The sequence below is a fragment of the Zonotrichia leucophrys genome, chromosome 1, assembly GCF_028769735.1.
Source record: "Zonotrichia leucophrys gambelii isolate GWCS_2022_RI chromosome 1, RI_Zleu_2.0, whole genome shotgun sequence".
Classification (NCBI taxonomy): domain Eukaryota; kingdom Metazoa; phylum Chordata; class Aves; order Passeriformes; family Passerellidae; genus Zonotrichia; species Zonotrichia leucophrys.
In genome coordinates this window covers 15207728-15231384 of record NC_088169.1, presented here as the reverse complement: position 1 = coordinate 15231384, position 23657 = coordinate 15207728, and the positions used below count along the sequence as shown (strand labels likewise).

The 23657-nt window shown below is 38.0% G+C and overlaps 1 protein-coding gene across 2 annotated transcripts in view; it reads right to left on the bottom strand.

Moving 5' to 3' along the window:
• SMPX (small muscle protein X-linked) overlaps positions 1-14334 on the bottom strand; it is a 41939-nt gene extending 27605 nt beyond the window's left edge. The window contains exons 1-4 of one of the 2 annotated variants that reach the window (XM_064706917.1): positions 14286-14334; positions 10679-10738; positions 5481-5570; positions 1684-1837 (exon numbers count right to left, since the gene is read on the bottom strand). In XM_064706917.1, the coding sequence (XP_064562987.1) occupies positions 1697-1837; positions 5481-5570; positions 10679-10717 (270 nt within the window). In that variant the 5' untranslated portion in view covers positions 10718-10738; positions 14286-14334 and the 3' untranslated portion in view covers positions 1684-1696. Of the gene's footprint in view, positions 1-1683; positions 1838-5480; positions 5571-10678; positions 10739-13250; positions 13352-14285 lie in introns of those variants that run through there. The other variant, XM_064706868.1, reaches the window with a different exon arrangement.
• Between the last annotated feature and the right edge of the window lie 9323 nt (positions 14335-23657).

The window sequence follows — 23657 nt, the reverse complement described above, 5'->3', positions numbered from 1 at the left end:
CACAGCAGGGTAAAAGCAAGAAAAAACTCAACACTCTTTCCTTCCAAATGGCATATTTATGCTGTATATAAAAAATAATTATGTTAATGATGCAGAGTGCACTGGGGTAATGCACTCAAGTTATACAATTTCTTTTCATATTCTTGGTTCTTAGCATTTTTGCATTCCCAGAACCCCTTTGCATGGCTTTCTGTTTTCCTCTGTTTTTCATTTATGTTTCTGTGCAGTAAATTCCAGATGATTTTCTCCTGCTCAACTCCTCTGCCTCTCTTCAAGATAAAAAGGATTTATCAGTCAGTATGCACAACTAGCAATTCAGGTGAATATTATGTGACACAACTATCATTTTTTTTACTGTAGCCAGGGTGGGGATTTTTTGGAATTAAAACTTATCTGTACATCTGGGTTTTTCATTGTAAGTGCCTGACACATCTTTACTGACTCAGGCTTTTCAAAGAAATCAGAGGATAATTTCATGGACAGAAGTTCTCATAAATTTCTATAAAGTTCAGAATGTAGAACAACAAAGGCTTATGGGTCTAGTTTGAAATCAGATATAAATTTTTCTGAAGTTGGCACTGAAGTGCTGAATATTTCCTTTTGGAAATATTCACTTGGCACTGAAGATTTCCTTTTAAATAAAATGATCATAGAATCATAGAGTGCTTTGGGCTGGAAGGGATCTTTAAAGATCATCTAGTCCAACCCCTCTGCAATAAGCAGAGTCATCTTCACTAGACCAAGTTGCTCAGAGCCTCATCCAGCCTGATCTTCAGTGTTAATGAGGATGGGGCATTTATTTACCACCTCTCTGGGCAACTTGGTCCAGTGTTTCATCAAACTCATTGCAAAAAACTTCTTTCTAATATCTAGTCTGAATCCAATTCCCTCAAGTTTAAAACCATTACTCATTATCCTATGACAAAAAGACCTACCAGAAATTCTGTCCTCCTTTTTTCTATAAGCCCTCTTTGAGTACTGAAAGGCCACAGTGAGATCTGCCCAGAGCCTCCTCTTCTCCAGGCAGAACAACCTCACTCTCTCAGTCTGTATTTCACAGAGATGCTCCTGCCCTCCTTTGTGCCCCTCCTCTGGGTTCACTCCAACAGATCCATGTCCTTCCTGTGCCATACTACAGCAAGTCCTGGAGTGCCACAAATAGCATGGGCTATGTTTGTGTGGTCAAATACATGGAACCATTAGTATGTAAATTTTCAATTACATAAATAAATTAATATCAAATGACTAATGTTCCAAAGAAGCTTTTTAAAAATACTGACCTACTTGTCCACCACTGCAATAAATTTATTTGCATTGGAAAACATTAATTTGTAGTTATATTGTAAAAATACAAGTTCTATATTTTACAAAACTGGACTTTATGCTTATGAAGCAATACGTTATTTTTAAAGTGGCTTTGATATTCCAAATGCACTGAATTCCTAGTACGCTGAACAGACTACTTCAGGCGGGTTGGTGGGTGCCATATATCACTGGATATAGTCTCCAACATGTTTGAAATAACAGCAAATCTCAATTATGAGTTCTAATACTTCTCCTTTGAATTATGGTGTGTGACTCCAGGTCCACTGGAGTAGTTGAAAAACCACCTTTTTACTTAGAGAGCTTTCTGGATCAGCCTGCTTCTCCCAGAGCCATGCAGAGAACCTCTCTTCTACTCACCTGCTTCTTCCAGCTACTGTTCAGCTTTGGGGACATATTTCAGCTCACTCTTTATGTTCTGAATCTCTGACAAGTTGACAGCAAGACCTGGAAGTTTCTTAGCTCCTGGGAGCAGTTTCTTCTCTTTCTCCTCCTCTGTTGAAGCAGGAGCATTCTGCACAAAAGGACATCAGTGACCTTCCTGCTGCAATAGCAATCTCTTGAACATGAGCATAGATCAGTTATTTGAAAAACAGGAAATGATGTTTTTATACTGAAGGCAATCCCAGTGAAAATGGGGTGGGGGCATGAAGAGGTAAGTTATTTTGTTGGTTGTTGTCTAAAATGTCTAAAACCATTCTAAAAAGAATAGAAGATGCTCAGTGTAGAGAATGAGGATTAGAATGGGTTAGAGTTTATAATGCCAGGCAATTATATTTCTAGAAAATAACTGGAGAACTAAAGGCAACTTTAAATCCTTCATATTTTAAATGACAAAAAAAGCAGAAGAATAATTTTTTATCATCTAATTCCTTTTAATGTTTCACAGTTGCCAGACACTTGGAGAGGAAGATCATCATGTACTTCTGCAGCTCTGGAGAAGAGCTATGATAGCAGGTTATGGACTCCAAAAGCTCCATGCAAGATCAACATGAGTTGAAATTTAACTTTTCATAACCTCAGTTGCAAGACCAGAAGGAGTTTTTATCATTATATATTTGAATTATGGTAGTGCTGCATGGCTATTTTGCTGGCACTGTAAAAATGCCAGTTAAATAACAGCAATTACACAACAGTGAGCAACTCAGCTCATTTCCCAATGGACCACAGTATTTCAGCCCTTGGTACTTCCTCAGCTGTACTATTGCTTCTGGATGAGTAGAGCAGGTATTAAAGACCATTTCTACTCTAGACTGGGTAATATTTTGAAGGAGTAGATTCCCAGACATCAGTTTAGTGTTGTTTCAGCCTGTTGTGTATTTTATAAAGCTGGCATAAAGAAGGAATGAAGTACACATAGAGATTAATTTACATTTTACTATAAAAAATTTCTTGATGAAATTATTTTTTCATTTTTGATTACTCTGTGAATGTCCTCTTGTGATGGGCTTTTTAGAGTTCAATCATGATTCAGATTTATTAGCCACCCGTTTTGAAAAGGGGAATTAACTGTGAACAGTCAGTTCTTAATATTTAACTTAATTTTTAAAATTCCAACATTACTTGTCAAATATTACTGGCCAGTAAACGCCTCTTTTTTCTCTGTTGACTAATGGACTACATGCTAATCAGGAAGAAGATTGCAATGTCTACTAGCAAAAAAACAAGGTATTGGAGAAAACTTTCTTCCTATCTGATCTTTAAGGACTTTCCTAAGATCACCAGGTATTAGAAAATGGAATTGATAATTACATTTCTTGGCTTGGTACACTTGTATTATCTTTTCTGACATTTTAGCCAATACACTATTGATTAATCCAAGATAATACTAATAATATTTGACTATTTTTTGCCAGATTATTTCAAATCCCAACCAGTAATTCATCCCCAGGAACTGTATGTACTGCCTGATACGTGGTTTAATGATCCAACATCCTGAAACAGTAGCAAAGCACAGCAGGAGAATAAGTAAATTGATACAAAAGCTGTTTGGAAGGATGCACAAAATTGTATCAGCAGTCAAAGATGTAATGAGCTTGTACTGTTTCCTTTGACAGTTTTCCTAGATAATCTGAATAATCAGGGGAAACAAACAGTCCCTGAACCCTGCAGTACCTATTAATACATAGCAGAAACTATGTAAAAATACCATTTCAAGTCATGTGCAATACCATTCCTCTTGTAGAACAAGTGGTGCAAGCTTTGCCCACATTTTGGAGACTTTGTGCTCCATAAATCGTTGTCAGCTTTCTCTTCCAGCCTCAGGTGTTTGGTGTTTATGACCTCACTGCTCCCTGTATTACTCACTCCATGTGCAACACACAGCTGAGGTTTGACTAAAGCCTTCAGTTTTATGGAAGGAAGCCTGAAAAGTCCCTTAGATATACAATATATATACAATAAGGGTTAATAGATATACAATAAGGGTTAATTAAAAAATACAAGCATGGGAATGCTCTGACTGAAGAAGAGTTATTTTCTGTAATTCCCACCCTCCATTTCTTTTCATGTTAACACGTCTGCTCCGCTGACCTTCAAAAATACACATTCCTATCTGACTCCACCACCCCTTTGAGTAAGATCCATATTCCCCTCATCTCCTATGGCAAGGCTATAAAACACAGAGGAAAATGCACTGTTAGCAGTGATTATGCACTGTTAAAAGTAGGATTTGTCTAAAACTGCTCTGAAAAATCATGAGCTGTATGGCAAAACTTAACAAGATGAGAAAATTGAAATGACAAGTTCACTGGTAGCATTTTTATTCTATTCCTATAACAAGATCTTTGCCTGTAGTGTTTAATCCCATTGGTTTGGTTGAGTATTGCCCATAAAACCTGGGCCAAGATCTTCCATAATGTCTGTCTCCTATAGGTATTCATGCAGATGAGAAAGCAACATTCAATTACCCAAACAAATGTAATTATCAGCACCAGTCATTTGCTTTATTTCTCAAACACTATTAGAACTCACACATTTCTGTTTAATAACATCCACTCCTTCACCAGTTTAATTACTGCAGAGAGAATATGCTTTGACTCCTTTCCACGGGAGAAAGCCACAATATCTATCCAAGGTCATTTTGTATGTTTGTTTTCTAAATCTTCTGAAGAGCCAAGTCAGCCTAGGTTTGATTATTTCAGGAAAGTTCTCTGTAAACAGAGAACATAAACAACATGTTCATATCAAAATATGGCAAAATTCAGAGAAAAAAGTCTGCCTGAGACAGGAAAAGAAGAATTGGCTCTTACACAGCCTGTCCTGCCCTTGGCTGTGAGGAGCAGTGGGAGCTCTGGCCCAGCAGGATGAGTTCTCATTTGGGGACTGTGAATCCAAACTAATTAAACTGGCCAGGAAACCAGGAGCACCCATCTTTTTTATCTTGCTTGGAATATCTACCACTACCTTTTCTTCCACTGTAGGTGTTAGGGTCTCATTTATTATTGAAGTTAATGGTAATTAAGATGCTCTAATATGATTCAGAAATATGATATCTGTGTTTAATCATAACCTTTGTGATCAATGTTAGTTAAGGTATAAATTGGATTGTATATTCAAACCTCAGTGTTAAACACTTCCGTAAAATACAAGCATGAAAATACAGAATTCAGTTTAAAATGGAGTATTTTCACCCCTGGGCAGATAAATAGGTTTGGAATTTCTGTTTTAACTTGCAAGTGTCTTAGCATTCAATTTCTTCTTGTTGATAAACCTTCTAAAAAGTGTCGTGTTTGAAAACCTGTTCCAATATTGTTAAGCTGTAACAATAAATCACACCACAGGGTGACAGCAGCAAAGTCTTCCAAAGCCTTGCTATAACTTTTCCTGCTGTATCTCATCAGCTCCCATCTAGAGAAATACTGCTGGGGAAATCCTGGCTCTCTCCCCTGACAGCAGATATCATCCTGCTGGGGAAGCAGTGCTACACACCTTTAAAGCTGTTTATGTTCCTATAGGTGCCTTGGCACCAAAAGCAGAACTATTTATACATTAAGTGTTAGTAAGTGGCCATTTATTTCCATGAATGATCAGAGCATGTCCAGCTGTGGTACCTAAGATTGGTATGTGGAGCTATAAAATCACTTTAAAGGCCTTTTCCATTTTATGGCAGGGATTCTCCTCAGAAAAAAACAAATCAAAAAACCTTTTTTGCTTACCTCCTCCACTTCTTCGGGTGTAACTTCTTTTCTTTTATGAGGGTGGCCTGCACCAGGGCGAAATGCTCCCATTGGGATGTTAATATTAGCCTGTGAGAAGGAAATTTGATGCATTTAATAGTGACTGATAAATGAAGATACAGTTGGTAAATGGCAAAACTCAAAAGGAATGGGACAAGCATACAGACATTATCATGCTTTTTCCAAGCACTTATGTCTTCAATGTATGCATCATCACACCACTCCTGTGGAAAGAGAAGTGCTTTCATCTCCATTTGAAAGAGAGAAAGTGAAAAAACAAACTAGAAAGCTTTTGAATTTCTGCATTTTAGACTAATGCTTTCTGATTTCATTGGACTTTAAAACAAATGAGTACTGGACACTAAAGTGTCTTTAGGCACCTAGGTCTGCTTCAGTTTGGTCAAGGTCAAACAGAGAGTGAGTGCCAAAAACAATGTTTAAGTGTAAATCGTGCAAATCCTTCAATAACACCCAATGACTGGACCACTCTCCATTCTCTAATGACACCACTTTTCACCTCACTTAATCACAGGTATCTTGGAAGGGAAGCCTGCCCTGAGTCATCTTAAACCATAAGTATTTCAAATGTGATTTTACCAATAAAATTTACCCACAGTTGCTACGAACTGCAAACACTTGAACCAGCTCCAACACCGGGCAGACCCTGGCTTCTGCAGGCCCCTGGCTTCTGCAAACTCCCTCCAGAATGACACCCCCACAACTGCATCAATCTCATCTTTTATCTGGGGCAGAAAGCCAGTAGCCATAACATAATTGGGGCTGATAACAGATATCTTAAAAGTAAAGATTTTGGGGAATAGAATAGCACAAAACACTGCTTAGGAAAGAGCAGCTGAAAAGTATCCATTTCCCAATGTGACCCAGCCAACATTGTTTTAAAAGTCAAATGGCATGATCAACTAAATGCACAATTTATACTTATTCTTATCTCGTGATCTCAGAAGAGAAGCTGCTCCTAGGAAATGTCATCAAAATACCACGACTCCCACTGGTAAAACCAGGGGTTGAATCGATAATGTTACGGAGCAGAAGCAGAGAACCTTCTAACAGAGAGCTCTTGTCCTTTACCACCTAACTGATCTGCACTAAATGAAGACAAATAATCCCATCCTCCTGCTCAAGATATGGTCTTGCAGATCATGACCCACTTGGGAAACCACAGGAAAACAGCTCAGGTTTTCAGTAACAACAACTGCTCTGACAGCTGTAATCAAATGACAAGCAAATTAAAACTCCATCTGCCAAGAAATGAATGCTTTTCCCTCTATTCTGCTTACCTCTTTCCCATTATCTTATTCATGCAAGATGACACTGTCATTTCAGTGGGGCTGCCAAATATCTGCAGGGTCACAGACAACCATGCATTTGTTTTATAAAGGTCTTCCACTGAGCATTAGTTTAGATACTGTGAAACTTTTCACCTGCACTTTTAAAGTTCCCAGGGAACAGGGCATTTTCAGCCTCACAGTTCCTAACTCATTATTTCATTTATGGGTGGGAAAACCCATCTTTTTCATTTCTAGTCTTGAGTAACTACCCCACCAAACTCTGGTATCTCTAGAGAGCTTCAATTTTTGGAACAGGAAACTTCTCTGCAAATTACAGCAAGCATGGTCATACAAGTCTGCAGAGTTGAACCTTTAAGAGATATCTCTCCTTGTGGTGCACATCCTGAACTTGGACATTCCTTCCCCTTGGAGGCAGCCAAAGCAAAAGCCAGCCTCCCACAGAACACTACAGCCCTTGCATTTCCCACTGTGACTGACAGACCAGCTGCAACTAAAAGTGGTTCAGAAAGCAAAAGTCCCAGTCTGCTAATTAAATTCAATAAAGCACTCTTTGGTCTGCTTCAGCACTTTCCCAGTAATCTGTGTCACACTAAAGCAGTTTGTACTTTTTTGTCTGCAATAGGGACATTCATGTCAGAGTTCAAGCAAGAGGTACGCAGTTGTGACAAAATAACTTAGTAAAATGAGCATCCTTTAAGACACAGTTAAAAACAGTTTGGATCTGATAATACATACTGTAAATGAAAGTATTCCCAGTATGAAATGAAAATATGATGTTTCCAAACAATTCCTGACCATAGGTACCAAAGTTCTGAGCTGTAAATCTCTCTTAATCCAGAGCTGGTCCTGTCTTGCAGATGAGCAGCTGTGTGTCTGCCAAATTCTGTACACCAGCATAGCCCTGCAAGGACTTGTGCTGTGTTGCCTAACAACTTCGGTTGTTTAACAAAAAGACAATTCTGTTTTAAAAATATGTTTCAAGACTTTTGTCACCTGTGAGTTGAGATGGAGATATGACCCTATCCAGTAAAATGCTAAATAGGAAATTTTCTGTTCTAGACTCTGGAAATCCTAAATTATAATTGCTTTAGTCAGACTTTCTAGGTGTGATGGTTATGTTTATCCATACTAATTATGAAAACTACTGAATTTGCCTCTTCCTTTGTTTGAAAGGCATACCATATTTAGTGCCATGCAGTTTTTGCAATGACTGGATAGGTGTGTGCACTGATGTACTCTACCAGGCTCCTTCTGAACAGACCAAAGGAAAAATACCTGTACAAATGACATACTAATATATTGCTGGTTTGACTCAATTGAATTGGTACTTTGAGATTTTTGTGTGCTCTTCTTTCTGTTTTTTAGAGAGAGGGCATTAAAGTTAGGATTCAGCTGATGCAGCTGTGCATGAATTGAGGACTGTTATGGATAAGTCCTTCACAACATCACAGCCATTCCTGGCTGTCCAGATGGATGACTGAGTAATCTGGAAAGACACTTGTGTAGAAATTAATAGGAAGGAAAGGAGGAAGGGAGGAAGGGAGGAAGGGAGGAAGGGAGGAAGGGAGGAAGGAAGGAAGGGAAGGAAGTGGGAAGGGAGGGAAGGAGGAAGGAGGAGGAAGGAGGAAGGAAGGAGGGAAGGAAGGAGGAAGGAGGAAGGAGGAAGGAGGAGAAGGAAGGAAGGAAGGAAGGAAGGAAGGAAGGAAGGAAGGAAGGAAGGAAGGAAGGAAGGAAGGAAGGAAGGAAGGAAGGAAGGAAGGAAGGAAGGAAGGAAGGAAGGAAGGAAGGAAGGAAGGAAGGAAGGAAGGAAGGAAGGAAGGAAGGAAGGAAGGAAGGAAGGAAGGAAGGAAGGAAGGAGCTGGAGAGAAAATGGAATGAAATCCAGAAACAAACAACAACAAAAACCTAGAAACCTCCTCACCGTTACCTCTGGGCAAAGCCAAGAGTGTTTAAAGACAGAATAATTTTCAGTCAGAGCTGTTCACAGCCTTTAGTACAGTGAGAAGGGGAGGTCAGCAATTGCTTCCAGAAATTAACATCCTTTGGTCCTCTATTGCCTCAAACTACTCTTGGGAACCAGTTGCTGCCTTTAACTCTCACACATCTGTGTTAAGTAGCTATTGGGAAGTGAACATTTTTGTGCATATCTAGCACAGTCAGAAAAGAGCCATTTCAGAGACAGAACACCATGAAACACTTTAGTTAGTGAGGTGCCATTACATTCCTTTTGCTGCAGCATGATGTACATTCCCCAGGGCACATCAGTCCTATTATACCAGCACACAATTGCAAAGGATCATAAGATATGAATCACAATGTAGAAAAGTAATGTGACATTTTGAGTCATCGTTCTTAGACTGCTCAAAGTGTAACAAGCATCAATTCAGGTGCAAGTCTCCCTGCTAGAACCACCTTTGACCCAATGCTTAATAGATATATTTTAAATTTTTGCTGTAATTTTTCTCATTATTCAATTTACCTTTGCAAAAAATTAAAGTTTATTGAGATATAACACTTAGTGCTTAAATTTAATGCATTTTTAGATGAACAATCTAGCAGCATTGTTTATATTTAGAAGCTGGAAGCCATTCTACAAAAAAAATGCAGCCTATCATTACATCTCTAAGGAAAAAATGTAAACCAATTAATTCCTTAGAAATTTTTGTATGTACCTGTGGAGTTTAAATGAAAAATGTAAATAAATACTTTTCAGCTATTAAAGATCCATATTTTTTCATTAATCCTACAAACATTTCTATAGTCATTGTAAAAGAGGGATTTAAATTTGAACTGAGTGAAATCAAAAGTCTGGCAAAATGGCTTTTTTTTCTAATTTCAAGTGTACAGTATTTTTCATGCCTATTTGGGTAGAATTGATGATGATGATCAAGAGAATCTGCACTTTCACAGGGCTTTGCATCTTTAGTATGATGCCTAGCCCCTGGCTGATTAATCTTGATACTCCAATCCATTGCATTAGTATTATCTCAAGAAAACAGAGAACAAAGAAGACTTCAGAAATTCCATTTTAAGTTTCTTAGGTAAGGCAACTTGAACTCCTAGTAAAATTTCATGGGAAGTGCATTTTACAAAATACATGAGAATTCTGTAAGATTCTTCAGTTCAGAATATATTTTGGCCTTTTGACAAGAACCATTGATAACATGAACTAAACACGTTCTTCATGACCTTACTTCATGATGATGTTGGGATAATTCCCCAGCTATTTATTTTATAAGTATGCAACAATTAACTCTATCTTTATAAGCAAGAAGTATGCAACAATCAACTCCATCTTCCTTCAATATATCATTGAAGAAGTTACATGGCAGACAAGAATGTTTCAAATTAAAAGATCTGTGTTCCTCTCATTTTCCTTGGGCTTCTAAATAAAATTCTTCTTAAACTATTATTTGAACTTGAAGGTTTTTCTCCTTAAGAATGCAGACGTGAAAAACTTCACAACACCCATGCTACCTTTTTAGCCTATCATTCTCCCAGCATTATATTGGCTTTGTGGCAAATCTAATGGTTGCAGGAATTATTTTTACTTAACAGTTACGCAGATGCATTACCATACTTTTCTTAGATGATCCTCCACTAGGCATACCCTAACACTGCAAAGACCAAGCAAACAAGTGATTAATGAACCTATCTGATCCAGTTTTTCTATCAGCTCAGATCAAAAGATGATCTCCAGGTCATGCTTTTTCAGTGCTTTCATATCTACTAAGCTTTTCACTTTGACAGAATAACCCCAGCTAGCACTCCTATGGTGCTTTGTCTGAGTAAAAATGCAATCTGCCAAGCAATGGAAGACGATATTTATTATTTTATTATATTAAAAACATAAATGCTATCTCTTACCTGAATGGCTTTGACATGTGATGCTGGTTGTTTTGACATTTTTACGACAGAGGCTTATCCCTGCAAGCAAAATTGGAAAGTGTTACAGGCTCTGACATTCTGATAGCTGTGGAAGATAAGCCAGAACTTAACCCACGCTGCCTCTTGACAGGCATCCATTTCATCTGCCCAGCTCCTGTTTCCATCTCAGTTTCCAAGCTGCTTAGGTATTCCTTCTGATATCAGGAGGAGACAGAACACCTGAGCTTCACCAATTAATCTTTCATAGCCACAAATGAAGCTATCTCTTTCACATTAAAAACAATAATGAGTAGAGATAAGGAATCTCTCAAACCTTAACAGTACTGTTAAATGAGTAAGAATTCAAGGAAGCTTTTGAGGATAAATAGTGTATGATTAGCCCAGTCACAGTATGTATGTGGGAATTATTAGAACTTTCAGTTTAAGCCTTCTCTCAAATAAAACATAACTTGTTAGAAAACGTTGGTAAATGCAGACATAACCATTTTCTGACTCAATCCTTGCAAATCTTTAGTGCCTGTGGACTGAAAGTTACCAAGATGATCAAGAAGAAAAGTTCTCCTTGACAATTGCTAGAGCACAAAGTAGCCTCCTTTCAAAGTTTTGGTTCATATAGATTCATCAATTTTCTTTAGCAATAAGATCAAAAATAACATATTTTTCCATATAATTTTATGCAGGTGGAGAAATATGGACTGATAGAGTATTAATATACAATAGCAAAGGGAAATGTGCCAAAGCAAAAAGGAAGAAATTCTATTAACAGATTATTTGAAACACCATCTCAGCCTTTCATTCTCTCAATTGGAAGTTACATTTTAACTGGACTAGAGTTTCATCAAAGTCTTGTTATTTAACTATTACAATATAAAGTAAGGCAGTAATTCTAAAAGCTGAGAAATTAATTCACCAGAAAATTCACTGATCACCACCAAACTACAGCACATTTTTGATACTGTATTTAATCTTAGATAGGAAGGGAAGTAATGAGAACAGAAATAAATGACATAGGAGAGAACAGCAGAAATACACTCAGAAATTAAAGGTACTTTGAGGTACTTGGGTATCTCAAAGAGTATAACTGTGACATGAGGCAGTCCCCAAAAAACCATACAGATGAGTTGTAGGTTGGCTTTAACTTGGCATATCAGCAATATCAGCCTGAAATTGTTTTGCTGGGACTGACTAGAAGAATTCCTGCTTCATATTCTCACATCAGTTTTAAATCTGTGTAGGATGCTGAGCAGAATTAAAAATACAAATGACCTGCCATTAGAGGTCTCCCTCTGGTCACACTCCCAGCTGCAGAAAGTAGTGTCCAAACCAACACAGCATTCAGTCAGAGGACAATCATGTTCATAAATTGTTTGGGTTTAAATTGCTTCTACTAAATTAATAAATCAGAAAAAAAACCCACTGTGCAAAATAAAATCAGCATTCTTTTAATGAGCTTTATATTGTGGTTTTATATATACAATCTTCAAATGAGAGGGAGTTTAAAAACTTCAGAATTCACTTTAGGGGATGCTATCTCAGCCACTGACATTCGTGATAAAAGTCAAACACATTTCAAAAACACAAAAGGATTTACTAGACTCTATCTCCTTTAGTTTTGAAAATCTTTATGAGGTAAATAAATAATTGTTCCATTGATCAGTGACTGTATTCCAAAATAAACACAAAATAATTCCCCAACTGACTGGGAAGATAGGAGTCATAATACAGAATGTTTAATTAATTTTTTAATCAAATTCTCATCTTTCTAATCAGAATGAAAAATAGAAAAAAAGCACATTTAAAAATGTTTAAATAACATTAAACATTTTGAAGCACAGTGGATCTACTTCCCAAACACTGTCACAAAGAAATTCTTGCTAAGATGTACTTCATGTTGCATGCCTGTGCATTGCAAAAACACCCATACACACCTCTTGGGGCACTTAGAGATAAATGGCAAGGATTTACCCTGAACCTCAGCTCTGAAACAAGCCCAGCATTAGTGCTCCTCAGCGAGGTGCTCTGGGTTCACAAGCAGCCAGTGCTGGAAATTACTGCAATCAGACACCGGTGCCTAAAGAGGGATGCATGATACAATTGTGTAGGACTGCTTTTGGAGGAGGTGATTTTCCTAGCAGGCCTCACTGTCCTCATTACCGCCAGAGAAATCAGGACAACAGCACACTACTGAGTAAAAATAGATCTGTGCCTCTTTCCCATTCCCTCCCTTCCCCGAATTTCCTTACAGACCAATACTGACCATCAATCACAGGAAAATAAACCCTAGATTACACAAGCATCCATTACAGAAGTGATAAGTTAATTTTTTTTATCAATTCCTTTGCTCTTTCACCACGTGTCTCACAGAGAGAGAGTCAAGAGTGCTGCACTGATTGTATTAAGTTATTTCTGGTATTCCAATCAGCTCTGCAAACTTGAAAAAGTCCCACTTCACCCTCATTTCCACAGCAGGATTTCATGTCTCTGGCAGGCAGAGAAATGCAGACACGCAGCCTGTATTCCCTGGTGTCTTTTTGGCCTCCCCACACCTTACCTTTTACCTTTTATGGGCTGCATGCTGAGCCAAACTTAGAAAGCAGTGGCAGCATTAGTTCAATTTGGAGCTGGTTTATGGCAACCTTCCCTTGCAAATTCCCTCGCTTTGCAGTGAAGTACTCACGAGCAGGACTACTTGAGAAATACAGGACTACTGCAGGGGAATAAATTACTGTTTTGAAGCAAAACTTTGTAAAACAAAGGAACCTGTCTTCTGTCTCTCTGCTAAAAATAATTTCTGACAGAGCTGCAGCAAGATAATAAGCTGATTTATTCAATTTGCTTTAAATACGATGAGATATCATAATGCCATCTTTTGTAATGCACACCAGAGATGTACAGTAGCACACAGACAACAGCAAGAGCCCTCCCCCTGCCTCAGCTGGAAGCTGTCCTCTCCCCCCACTGCATGCACAGCATCAAGCACAATGGGCATTTTGGAGACAGAACTGCAGTGTATTATCTTATTAAAAGACTTTGACAGGAACTACACGACTGTGAGACCCAAGCAGTACAATGAAAGAAGAGAAACCCCTACTCTTCAGCTTTCAGCCTGTTACACAAAAACTTACTACAAGCTCTAGGCAAATGTGGTCACATTTTCTGTAATACATACACAATAATCTGTGTTACAGCTGCCTGTTAAGCTTAGTGAAAGAAACCTCTCTTAGATCAAAACCATAATATTTCACTAACTATAAAAAACATACAGAAAACAATAGCCTTCTGCCTATCTACTACAATATTCAAACTCATACACATTTCTTATGAGTCATGAGGTATTTAAGTGACTTTTATTTTAAATTTTTAGATCCCCACAGACTATGAAGTAATAGCAATCTGCTCTGAATACTCTGATGCACTGCATGAGACATTAAAATAGGCAGAAAACCACAACTATTGTAGTAAACTCACAGTAATTCCTAAAGAATTTTCATGAGGGTCTTTCAAGATTTTAATTGACCCTTTCAAGATTAGCTAACTTATTTACTTATATAAAAAAAGTTCCAAACCGTCCAGTGAGTATGCACACCTCCTTTTGATGCTGAAAGAGGTACCTTCTTCTACCAGCTGAGGTATTGACTGTGACCCTTTTAATGTGTCTGAAATAGCTCCGATGTTTTCAGCCTGGACGGCACTGAGTGCTGCTCCAGGCTGGAGTGGGACTCGGCAGAGAAGCAAAGTGTAAAAGGGAATTCCTGTCATAGCTTCCAGTTGTTCTTCCTAAATATAGAGTTTGATTCACCCTGTAACTTGGTCCCCTGTGACACTTGACCATGGTAAAAGCAGGGCTCAACTGTCAAGCAGGAGGTGTTGAAGGAATACACCTTTAGGTCCTTTTTCTGCCCTCCCTCTCCCTGTCATTCCAGGCTTTTCCCAAGTGCCAGGCATACAGCAGTAGCAGGTAACACAGAACTCCTCCCACGGCATTTGGGGCAGTGTGTGCCTCCCTACGCCACACTGCAGAAGGAAATAATTATGGAGACGTAATTATGAAGAAGTCACCTCAGAGGAGCTATCTAGGGGAGGTGAATGACACACCAACGTGACCATATTGCTGCTGCTTTGGGAACAAACTCACCCAGCAGCTGCCCTGGGGTGCCAGCAGAGCCTTCCCCCCTGCAGGACAGCCCTGCTCACCAGGGAGGGCTCCTGAGCCTGCGAGGCCACTGTGACCAGCTGCTGAGCCTGTGGGCGTGGGGATGAAGAAAAGCCAAAGGAGGAGTGTGTATGTGAGAGAGAGAGAGAGTTGTTACAGCTCATGAAGGAAGTAAAACATTACATAACTATGCTCATGCTGGCTGGAATATTGTCTTAGTGAGGGCTACTGATGGAGCTTTCACAACAAGTCATGTGGGGCATATCCTCAGGTTTCCACTTGCAGAAGTGCAAATTCCTGGTCATCTGTGCATCTTCACAAGAATGAATGTCCCTCTTCCTCATTCCTCTGCTGTACCTGATCTCCACTGGACCCACAACAGTAATGGTGACAAGAGCAGTGTAATTATGGGCAATAACTGTCAAGGATCTCCCTTGAGTTTAATTCATTTGACCAATGACCCTTTTAATTTCTGTATCTGAAATAGAAAGGTGACCAAGCAGGCTGCTTCATTAAGCCTATGACTCACTCTCCACTGCCTTCTTTCCCAAAAATGTTGTCATCTGGAAGCTGATAAAGCTGATGACTTACTCTGGGAGATTGCTGACAACCTACAGCCACTCCCTTCCCAAGCAGCCGCAAGAAGAAGAATGACACAGAAACAGGCAGACAACCAGGACATGCATTTGTGTAGGGCAGGACTGATGGGTGTACACACAGTCATCAGCTCGTTCCACGGAGACCTCCATTCCTCAGGTAGGCAGATTATACCTGTTGCCAAAGATTTTGAAGCAAGAGAGAACTACTGCACTTGAAACGTGGTGGAGTTCCCAAGAGGGCTCACAAAGCTGTTCCTTGGCCAGAACAGAGCAGCCTACAGTCAGTTGAAGGCCCTGCCTTCCAGGTGGTTGAGACCACATTAAAACAAAGCCAGACTCAAGTGAGTGACTTTACATACCTCCTTCTGAAGGTTCATATTTACAACAAAAGTACCAGAAGGCAATGGAAGAGGCAATACATTTTTGTAACACGGTCCTGTACATTAACTTATTTCAATTTATATTACAATAGTAATATTACAAACTAGCTCTTGAATACACAGCTCTTTCTTCCATGTGTCATTAGTTAAGCAAAGGTAGGCCCATGTTTAAATTTTATAATCTGTTCATCTTGCAAATATGCCTAAGAAATATCAGCTCAACACTATTCCCTTCAACAAATTTTCATAGCAGTGACAAATAATTTAGTAGTCTTAGTGAACTGTAAACAAGAAAAGAGTCTGTCACCTACCTAACACCCTGTAACTATCACTACATCTGAACTATATTAAATTGTGAGGATAAAAGGAGTAAACTTAAATCTTATCACTAATATCAGAAAATGCAGATCTTAATAGATTTTTAAGGGAAAAATAGTCACTCAGCATTATTTTGCAGCATATCATTGCCTTTGAATACCCTCTGGGATGCACAACCCCATGACTTGCAGAGTCATCTGGTAAATGCATGCAGCAGATGAATTAGCAAGTAAATAAGGAGGCATATGTGCATTTCACATGATGGATTCAGTGTCTGGCAAGTTAAGGCCCAGTACATTGACACACATGGCATAAAATTATTATGTCTTGTATATAGAAATCTAAAAGATATAGTAGAAATGCATTTATTTGAAGTGTAAAATCCCAATATAGTTAAAAATAGACTGTTGTGGCATTGCTAGAAGCTTGTCTAATTAATATGCTTCCTGGCACAACTTACTAGTTTTGAAAGTGAAGTTGATGGTTAACAGAAATGTGTATGTGTCTTACTTCTCCACTGAGATATTTCACTGCATAATGTCAGAACTGTTTTTTAAAGCTGTCACTACTTAATACATTTACGTAAATGTTTTGCTTTTTGAGAAACCTCATGAGCATAGATAAAACTTCCTGAGCATGCCAAAAGAACTTATTTTTTTATTGTAGTCCACAATGTTTCAGTGTAATGCAAACAGTGTAATACAGTTGAAAATGCAAGTCCATACATAAGAAGTCCCAACCTCAGCTCACTTGAAATAAGACTTCTTCAAAGTAAAAAGTTAAAAAATACATTTCTGGAGTTTTGCTTCAAATTACAGGTCTTTAGAAATGCAAAACTTTGCTTCTCTGTCTTAATCTTAGCTCCATAAATTACAGTTTATTATCAGGGAAGAATAGTGGGCCCATGATATTATGTATTTGGCCAATTAATTCTTATCTTTACCTTCATTTGAATTTTTTATGAAGAATACGCAAACTAAAGTTGCTGTGTAACTAGTATAACTATTCTCCTCAGTCAACACACCAAAATTATTGGTCAAGATGTAAAAATAAGAAACCTGCTATGAGACAGATTAATCAGAGGGCTTATGCAGAGGATCCTGAAAAAACACCCAGATTCACCAACCATTTTTTTAAGTCATTCAGGTTTTATTTCTATTTTTCGGCTCTTTCCCCTTAGTAAAGATGCATCAATGTAATAATGACTTTGCACATAGACTTGATGGAAGGCAGAGACTTAGCAATGGTACCCAGTCACATCTGGTCAGACAGAACTACAGAAATTTAAAATATGTGGAGCTATCAATTTTACCAGGCATCACAAACAATCCCTATGCTTGATTTTAACAGAAAGCAACTTTGAATCATAGATTGTAGAAAGAGTATCAAACCTCAGTGATTTTGTCAGAAAAAATATTGTTTGAGGAACTATCAGCTACTGGTTGTATATGCCATCCTATTTTGCCCAATCTCTATTTCTTAATATCAAGAAAAAAAATCAAGCACTTGCTCTTGAGTTTCTACTTGTACAGTTATGCCAACAACAATAACAGTAATTTATTTAAATAATGAATGACATAAAATAGCATGCAAAAATGTTTGCTGTTATCTAGTAGGCAAGAATTCAATACAAAACATATCTAAATTAGCTGATTTTGTTTCTGTGGCATTCCTGGGCTACTAAATATTAATTCAACTCCTGCACACTCTCTTCCTTTTCCACAGAAAAGCATGATGATTATTATCACAGACTGTTCCATAGAGAAATAATTAGTCTTGTATTAAGGAGATGGTCTCATTAAAGGCTCGCAGTGACCTTGTTCTGAATTCCAGAGTTACAGCATCATTAATAGTGTTGTTAGCATCATCTACCAAATTGTATTAAGTTCTGAAAACGGCCTTATGAATACAACCCATACCAATTCTAGAACATCATAACTTTGACCACTATTAACCAAAAGCCATATTCTCTGTTGCTTGGTATTGTGTAAAATTTTATCCAAATGTTTTCAGTAACCAAAAGATGATTATGATAATGATGATGATGATGATGATGTTCAAGCAACAAATTTGTTTCCACTTTTCTTCTGGTAAATTTTAACCAGTATATCTGGCAAAGCTGGTAGCATAAGAAAGAGCAAGGCTAATGGCAGATTTTGAATATGAAATTTAAATTACATGCTGATTTTTGTAAACATCCTGTCTACTGTAATGATTCAGGATTATTTGGAAAAGAAACCAAAAACATGACACTGCCCCATCAGATACTGTTCTCAGCAAGCATTTTGACAAAACAGGAACTGACTAAATCACTGTTGAGACTTTCAACAGAGAGATTACTAATTGTTTTCACAAATCAGGATAATTCAAGTAAGCATCTACTATCTTTCTCAATCCCATCACACACGTATTTGATGATGCTCATCCCCATCAGCTGATCATATCAGCTGTGCACTATTAGATCTTTATCTCAGATTAAGACCTTACCTGACTGCAGCAGAGAATATTACTGTTGACTCAGTACAGAGATATATATGAGAATTAGGTACAGATGTACCAGAGGACTTAGGAACTCAGCACCACAGAAAGTGCCTTATTTATCTGTTGTGATAAAGCATGACAAAAAACTGCAGCTATGGTCCCTCTGTGAGCGCAATCATCTGCAGTCCAACAATGAGAACAGTGACTAAATTCTCCTGATTTCTCATCTGAATGGCATATCGAGAGGAAAGAAATACATGTCTGAGACATTAAAAATCTGTCTGGTAGAAAGATGCACCCAGAACAAGATGAGGAAATGGGCTGGAGGAAACAGAATTTCAAGGACTGTATAAATAAATTCATGCCTTTAGATAAAAAGTTACCAAACTCAAGTATAACTGCACCAACCTGCTGAATTATATTAATTTATCAGTTGCTATCTTTGGTTTGTGCCTGTTGGACAGAAAATAAAAGATTAAAATAGTTAAATCGTGGGTGTGAAGATTTTAAGTGTTTGAATCAGTATCAGGACACTAAGCTTAGTTCTCAAGAGTCATAAGGAAAAAATCCTTACCTTGTCACACTTCTAATGTTGTGAGAAACTAGAGCATTAAGAATGATTGCTTTCCATGGTGAAGATATGAATAAATCTACTAGTCATACCAATCTATGAAGTAGTCAAATATGATCTCTATTTATTTGTAACCTTTATTTTATTGAATCAAATCTGCTACAGAAACATTTTTCAATTATCTGACCTCCTGCCATACAAATACTGCATGTTCAAAGAGAAATTGCCAAAAGAATTCAGTGTTGGCACAGGAAGACAAATCCTCCAGCTGCTCCACTGGGCAATGATGTTTTCCAATACAATATCAAATCTCTAGAATCAAAAAGTGTTTCTCTTATGAAATTGCACAAAGTATTTTATAAAATCTTCACATCTTACTTTACACCCATGTGAATTAGAGTTGCAGACAGGCAGTATCTTCTATAAAAATAGCCTGGAAAAAGAAACTATGCTGTTTCACTCCATCTCCTGTGGCTGCACAACACAGCTCTTTAAAGTACAGTTCAATTCTCAAGATCTGGAGCTAAAAGTGATGCTTGAAAATAATTTGTCTTGGAAATTACTTTTGAGAACCGCAGGCTGCTCTGCGTTCCTGTGCCCACCAGCTACTGGTGAGGTACTGATGATACTCTGACTAGAGTCTCCATCAAGATGTTCCCTGTTTTATTGCAGCCAACTCTCAAACTATTTGTTTTCATTAGTAAGAAAGGAAATGCTCTTAGCTTAGGCTCCTAACACAAAGGGGTCTGTGTAAGGCAAACCCACAGTTTTGTCCTGGAGAGTTCACAGGTGCTCTGGCTGACAAGGGGCAGAGTGTATTTGTAGTACTGGGACACCAGTTAAAATTAGTTTATCCACTGTGTGCAGTGCTATGTAATCACAAAGCTGCTCCCCTCTGTCCTTGAGGTAGAACAAAGCCAGTGCTGCTTTAACTGAGCGGTGTGCTGCATGATGAAGCAATTCAGGAGCTGCTTCAGCCATCAGTGAACAGTTCTGGGGATATCCTCACTGATCCATCCTGTGCAAGACATTCCTTTTGTTCAGAACAGCCAAGTAGCACATATGCACAGATTAATCCAGACTGGATGGGGCCCTGAGCAACCTGGCACAGGGGGAGGTGTGCCTGCCTATGGTGGGGAACTAGAACTAGATGGTTTTAAGGCCCCTCCCAACCCAATCTATGCTTCTAAAAATGTTACAGGCTTTAACAGTCTATGAAATTATGAACTACAGACTACTTTGTCTTAAACTCTTACCTCACGTTGAATTGCTAATGCTAAGGTCATTTCTTTCCCTTTCCCTTTCCCTTTCCCTTTCCCTTTCCCTTTCCCTTTCCCTTTCCCTTTCCCTTTCCCTTTCCCTTTCCCTTTCCCTTTCCTTCCTGAGGGTTTAAGGCTTCCCTACAGGTTTTGAGGTTCAAAGTTGATAGGTCTAATGCTATCAGGTGCATTTATTTCAGGTTACAGTAGGCATGAAATAATACCTGTTAGACAGAAACTATTCAATTTATTTTGCATTCTGCAGTAGAATAGGGGATTGTGTCCATAGGAACTTCGCAGGTACTTTAAAGCAAAAAAAATCCCTCAAACCTTGAAACAATTTTTTTATATTATGCCCTTTTGTGATCTCCTTCTTCACTGACTAAGCCATTTATTTCCTGTAATTTAGGTAAACTCACTTTCATGGATAGACCTTTAAAGCTGTAAAGGGCTCCCAACATAAGAGCTAACGCTGAACAGCTGTTCTCCAGGAGATTTTCCTCATGTATAACTTCTAAATTTTTACAGAGGATGCAAGCATGACTATAATCTAAAAATGGGTAGCATAAGCCTGAAACTAGTATTTTTATGGAACTGTATTCTAGAATAATATTCAAGCTACATCTCTCAAGTTCCTCCATTTCCTTTGCTTTTCTTTGATACTTATTTCTCCTTGGAATGCAACACCTTTGGAGGACCCTCTCTTAGATGTAATTCCAGCTGAGATTTGCCTAACAGAGTAAATACAGAGGGGTAAATGCTGCAAACTCACAGCAGATAAGAAAAACCTATCATTTGTTTTGCCATAGATCAACACTGTGAGACAACTGGTGAAAAGGCATGTACAACTATTATTTTTTGCATCATAATCTAGTAAAGGCATATTTCTAGAACACTTGTGCTTTACCTATGTTTTCATGTGAATAGTGATTTAAGAACAAATTTCATTTATTTTAAGAATCAAAATCACACCTTCCCAAAAATACCAAGTATTTTTGGTAACCAGGTTAAATACTGCAAACAAATTCTGAACCTTAACAGAGTATTTTGACCTAATTTCTATTTAAATAAAGCAAGACTGTTTTATACTGTAATTGGAACATAAAAAACATCCAAACCAATAAAATAGTGTAACATCCTGCTATTATCTGTTTTAAACAAAGATGATATTTTTTATTTTCTTGTTTGGATTTCAGTTTAAAATATCACACATATCACCTATCTCCATAATTCCCACTACCTGAGTTTCTCCCTATCGTGAGATTTGTTTGTACAATAATATTAGTAAGGTAATGAAACCAATTTTCCTCCATACTTTCACAACCAATGCTACACATCTCTGTAATGTGCCAGCCTCTGTATGTCTCCTCCTGTGTCTCAGACTTCTTCTTTATTCTGACTCTTTATTTCCTCCAGAAGCAATCTCCTAACCTGCAGAAGTGCTAAATGGACCATCTATTTCATCTTTTCCCACGGATTTCTTCTTTCATGCATTCCTAGTCTGTACTTTAAATTCTCAGGTAGGCTTGGAGGCTCATTCTGGAAACATTCCTGCACTCTGTGAAAGCACCCCTTCACTTTGAGTTACAGAGGCACATAAACACTTGCAGAATCACATTTTGTCCCAGCAGTCCTTTCCTGTCCTTAGCTCATCTCTATGCACAACTATCTACAGAAGAAGACTACTCAGAATATATCTAATATCCCATTTTCTTTCCCTGAGGCTCAAACACTTATCCAATCAATTCATGTTCTGATTGTAGTATCTTCAAACTAGTAAAATTCACAACCTCTCCTTGACAAAATCAACATTTTAGCTGATTTTAGGTCTGAGCTTCTGATGAACTGCAATTGGCTACAATTTCCCTGAAGCCCTGAAAACCCCTCTAACTTAAGTTTTTGATAGTGCTGTTCAGGCTAGTTTTACTTTTCATTATGCAACATGTCTTCTATGGTAATATCTGAATAATCACATATCTAATTCAATAACAGATCAAAGTTGAAGATATTATTAGACATATTGTTAATTAATCTCAAGATAAATGTATTTACCATGTCTAGAAAAAGATGCCTATGATATTAAATCACTAATTGAACTTGAATATCTTAATTACTGCATTATTAACAGATTCTATTTGGTATTTACTTGATAAATTATATTTAATCAGTAGTGTTGTTTATGAGATAATTTTTGTTCCTGTCTAAGCTTTATGCATGAACTTAGATACTCTTGTGTGATGACTGGTGTTTAACCTTTTCCAACATTCTTTGATAAGGTTCAGCCATGCCCTGATGAGGTCCAGCCCTGCCCTCCCCTGAGCTGTGACTACTGACACTGTGACAGCTGAAGGGCTCTGGACAGCGTGGGGACACCGTGCACTCCCATGGTGACTGCAGGGCACTCTGCTCTGGCCCCGGCTTCAGCTCCATTCCAGCTCTAAGCACAACCAAGCAGGGGGAGAATGTGTACCAGAGTCTGTGCTACCTCCTGAACCATTCTAAAGCGGGAATCATTAATCCTGAATACCTTTGCTTTAAAATGCAACCACTCTGTGTAACACAGTCCACAACAATTTAACTCCATGGGAACAAGGATAAACTTTGCCACTCTGCCTTGGGCAAAACACCTGCTCAAGTTACCCAGGTCAGAACTGGGGCTGGCAGCTCACTCAGAACTCATGGAACTGTTCATCCATCTTCTGCATTTTAGAAAATTCTTATTTTTGTTTTCTTGAGATAAACTTTAAAGCAGTAAAATACAGACTGTGTATTTTATTTTCATTCCTTTTTTAGTTGCACTTCCAATTTCCATAAAAACTTAATAAAATTCAAGTCTGTATTTTTATGGTACACTAACTGAATGTAGAAGCAAAAATATAATAATGTTACAAAACCTGGTCACCAATTGGTTTATTTAAACATGTCCATTTTATTTTGCTTTATTTCAGTGAGGATATGACACTAGGAAAATACTTGTGTTCACAACTGTTTGAATACAATTCCACTCAATTGCTTCTGAAGACCACCACTGGTTTACAGTCTTTATATTTATATTAAATTCATGTTGGTCTATGAAACAACTTGAGTTTTCAACCAATAAGGTGTAGAGTAAACCATATTTACATAATCTCTCAATGATTTGATAAATTTGTTAGACTGGGGACCAATGCAGAAAAAAATCATTATCAGATCTCAAT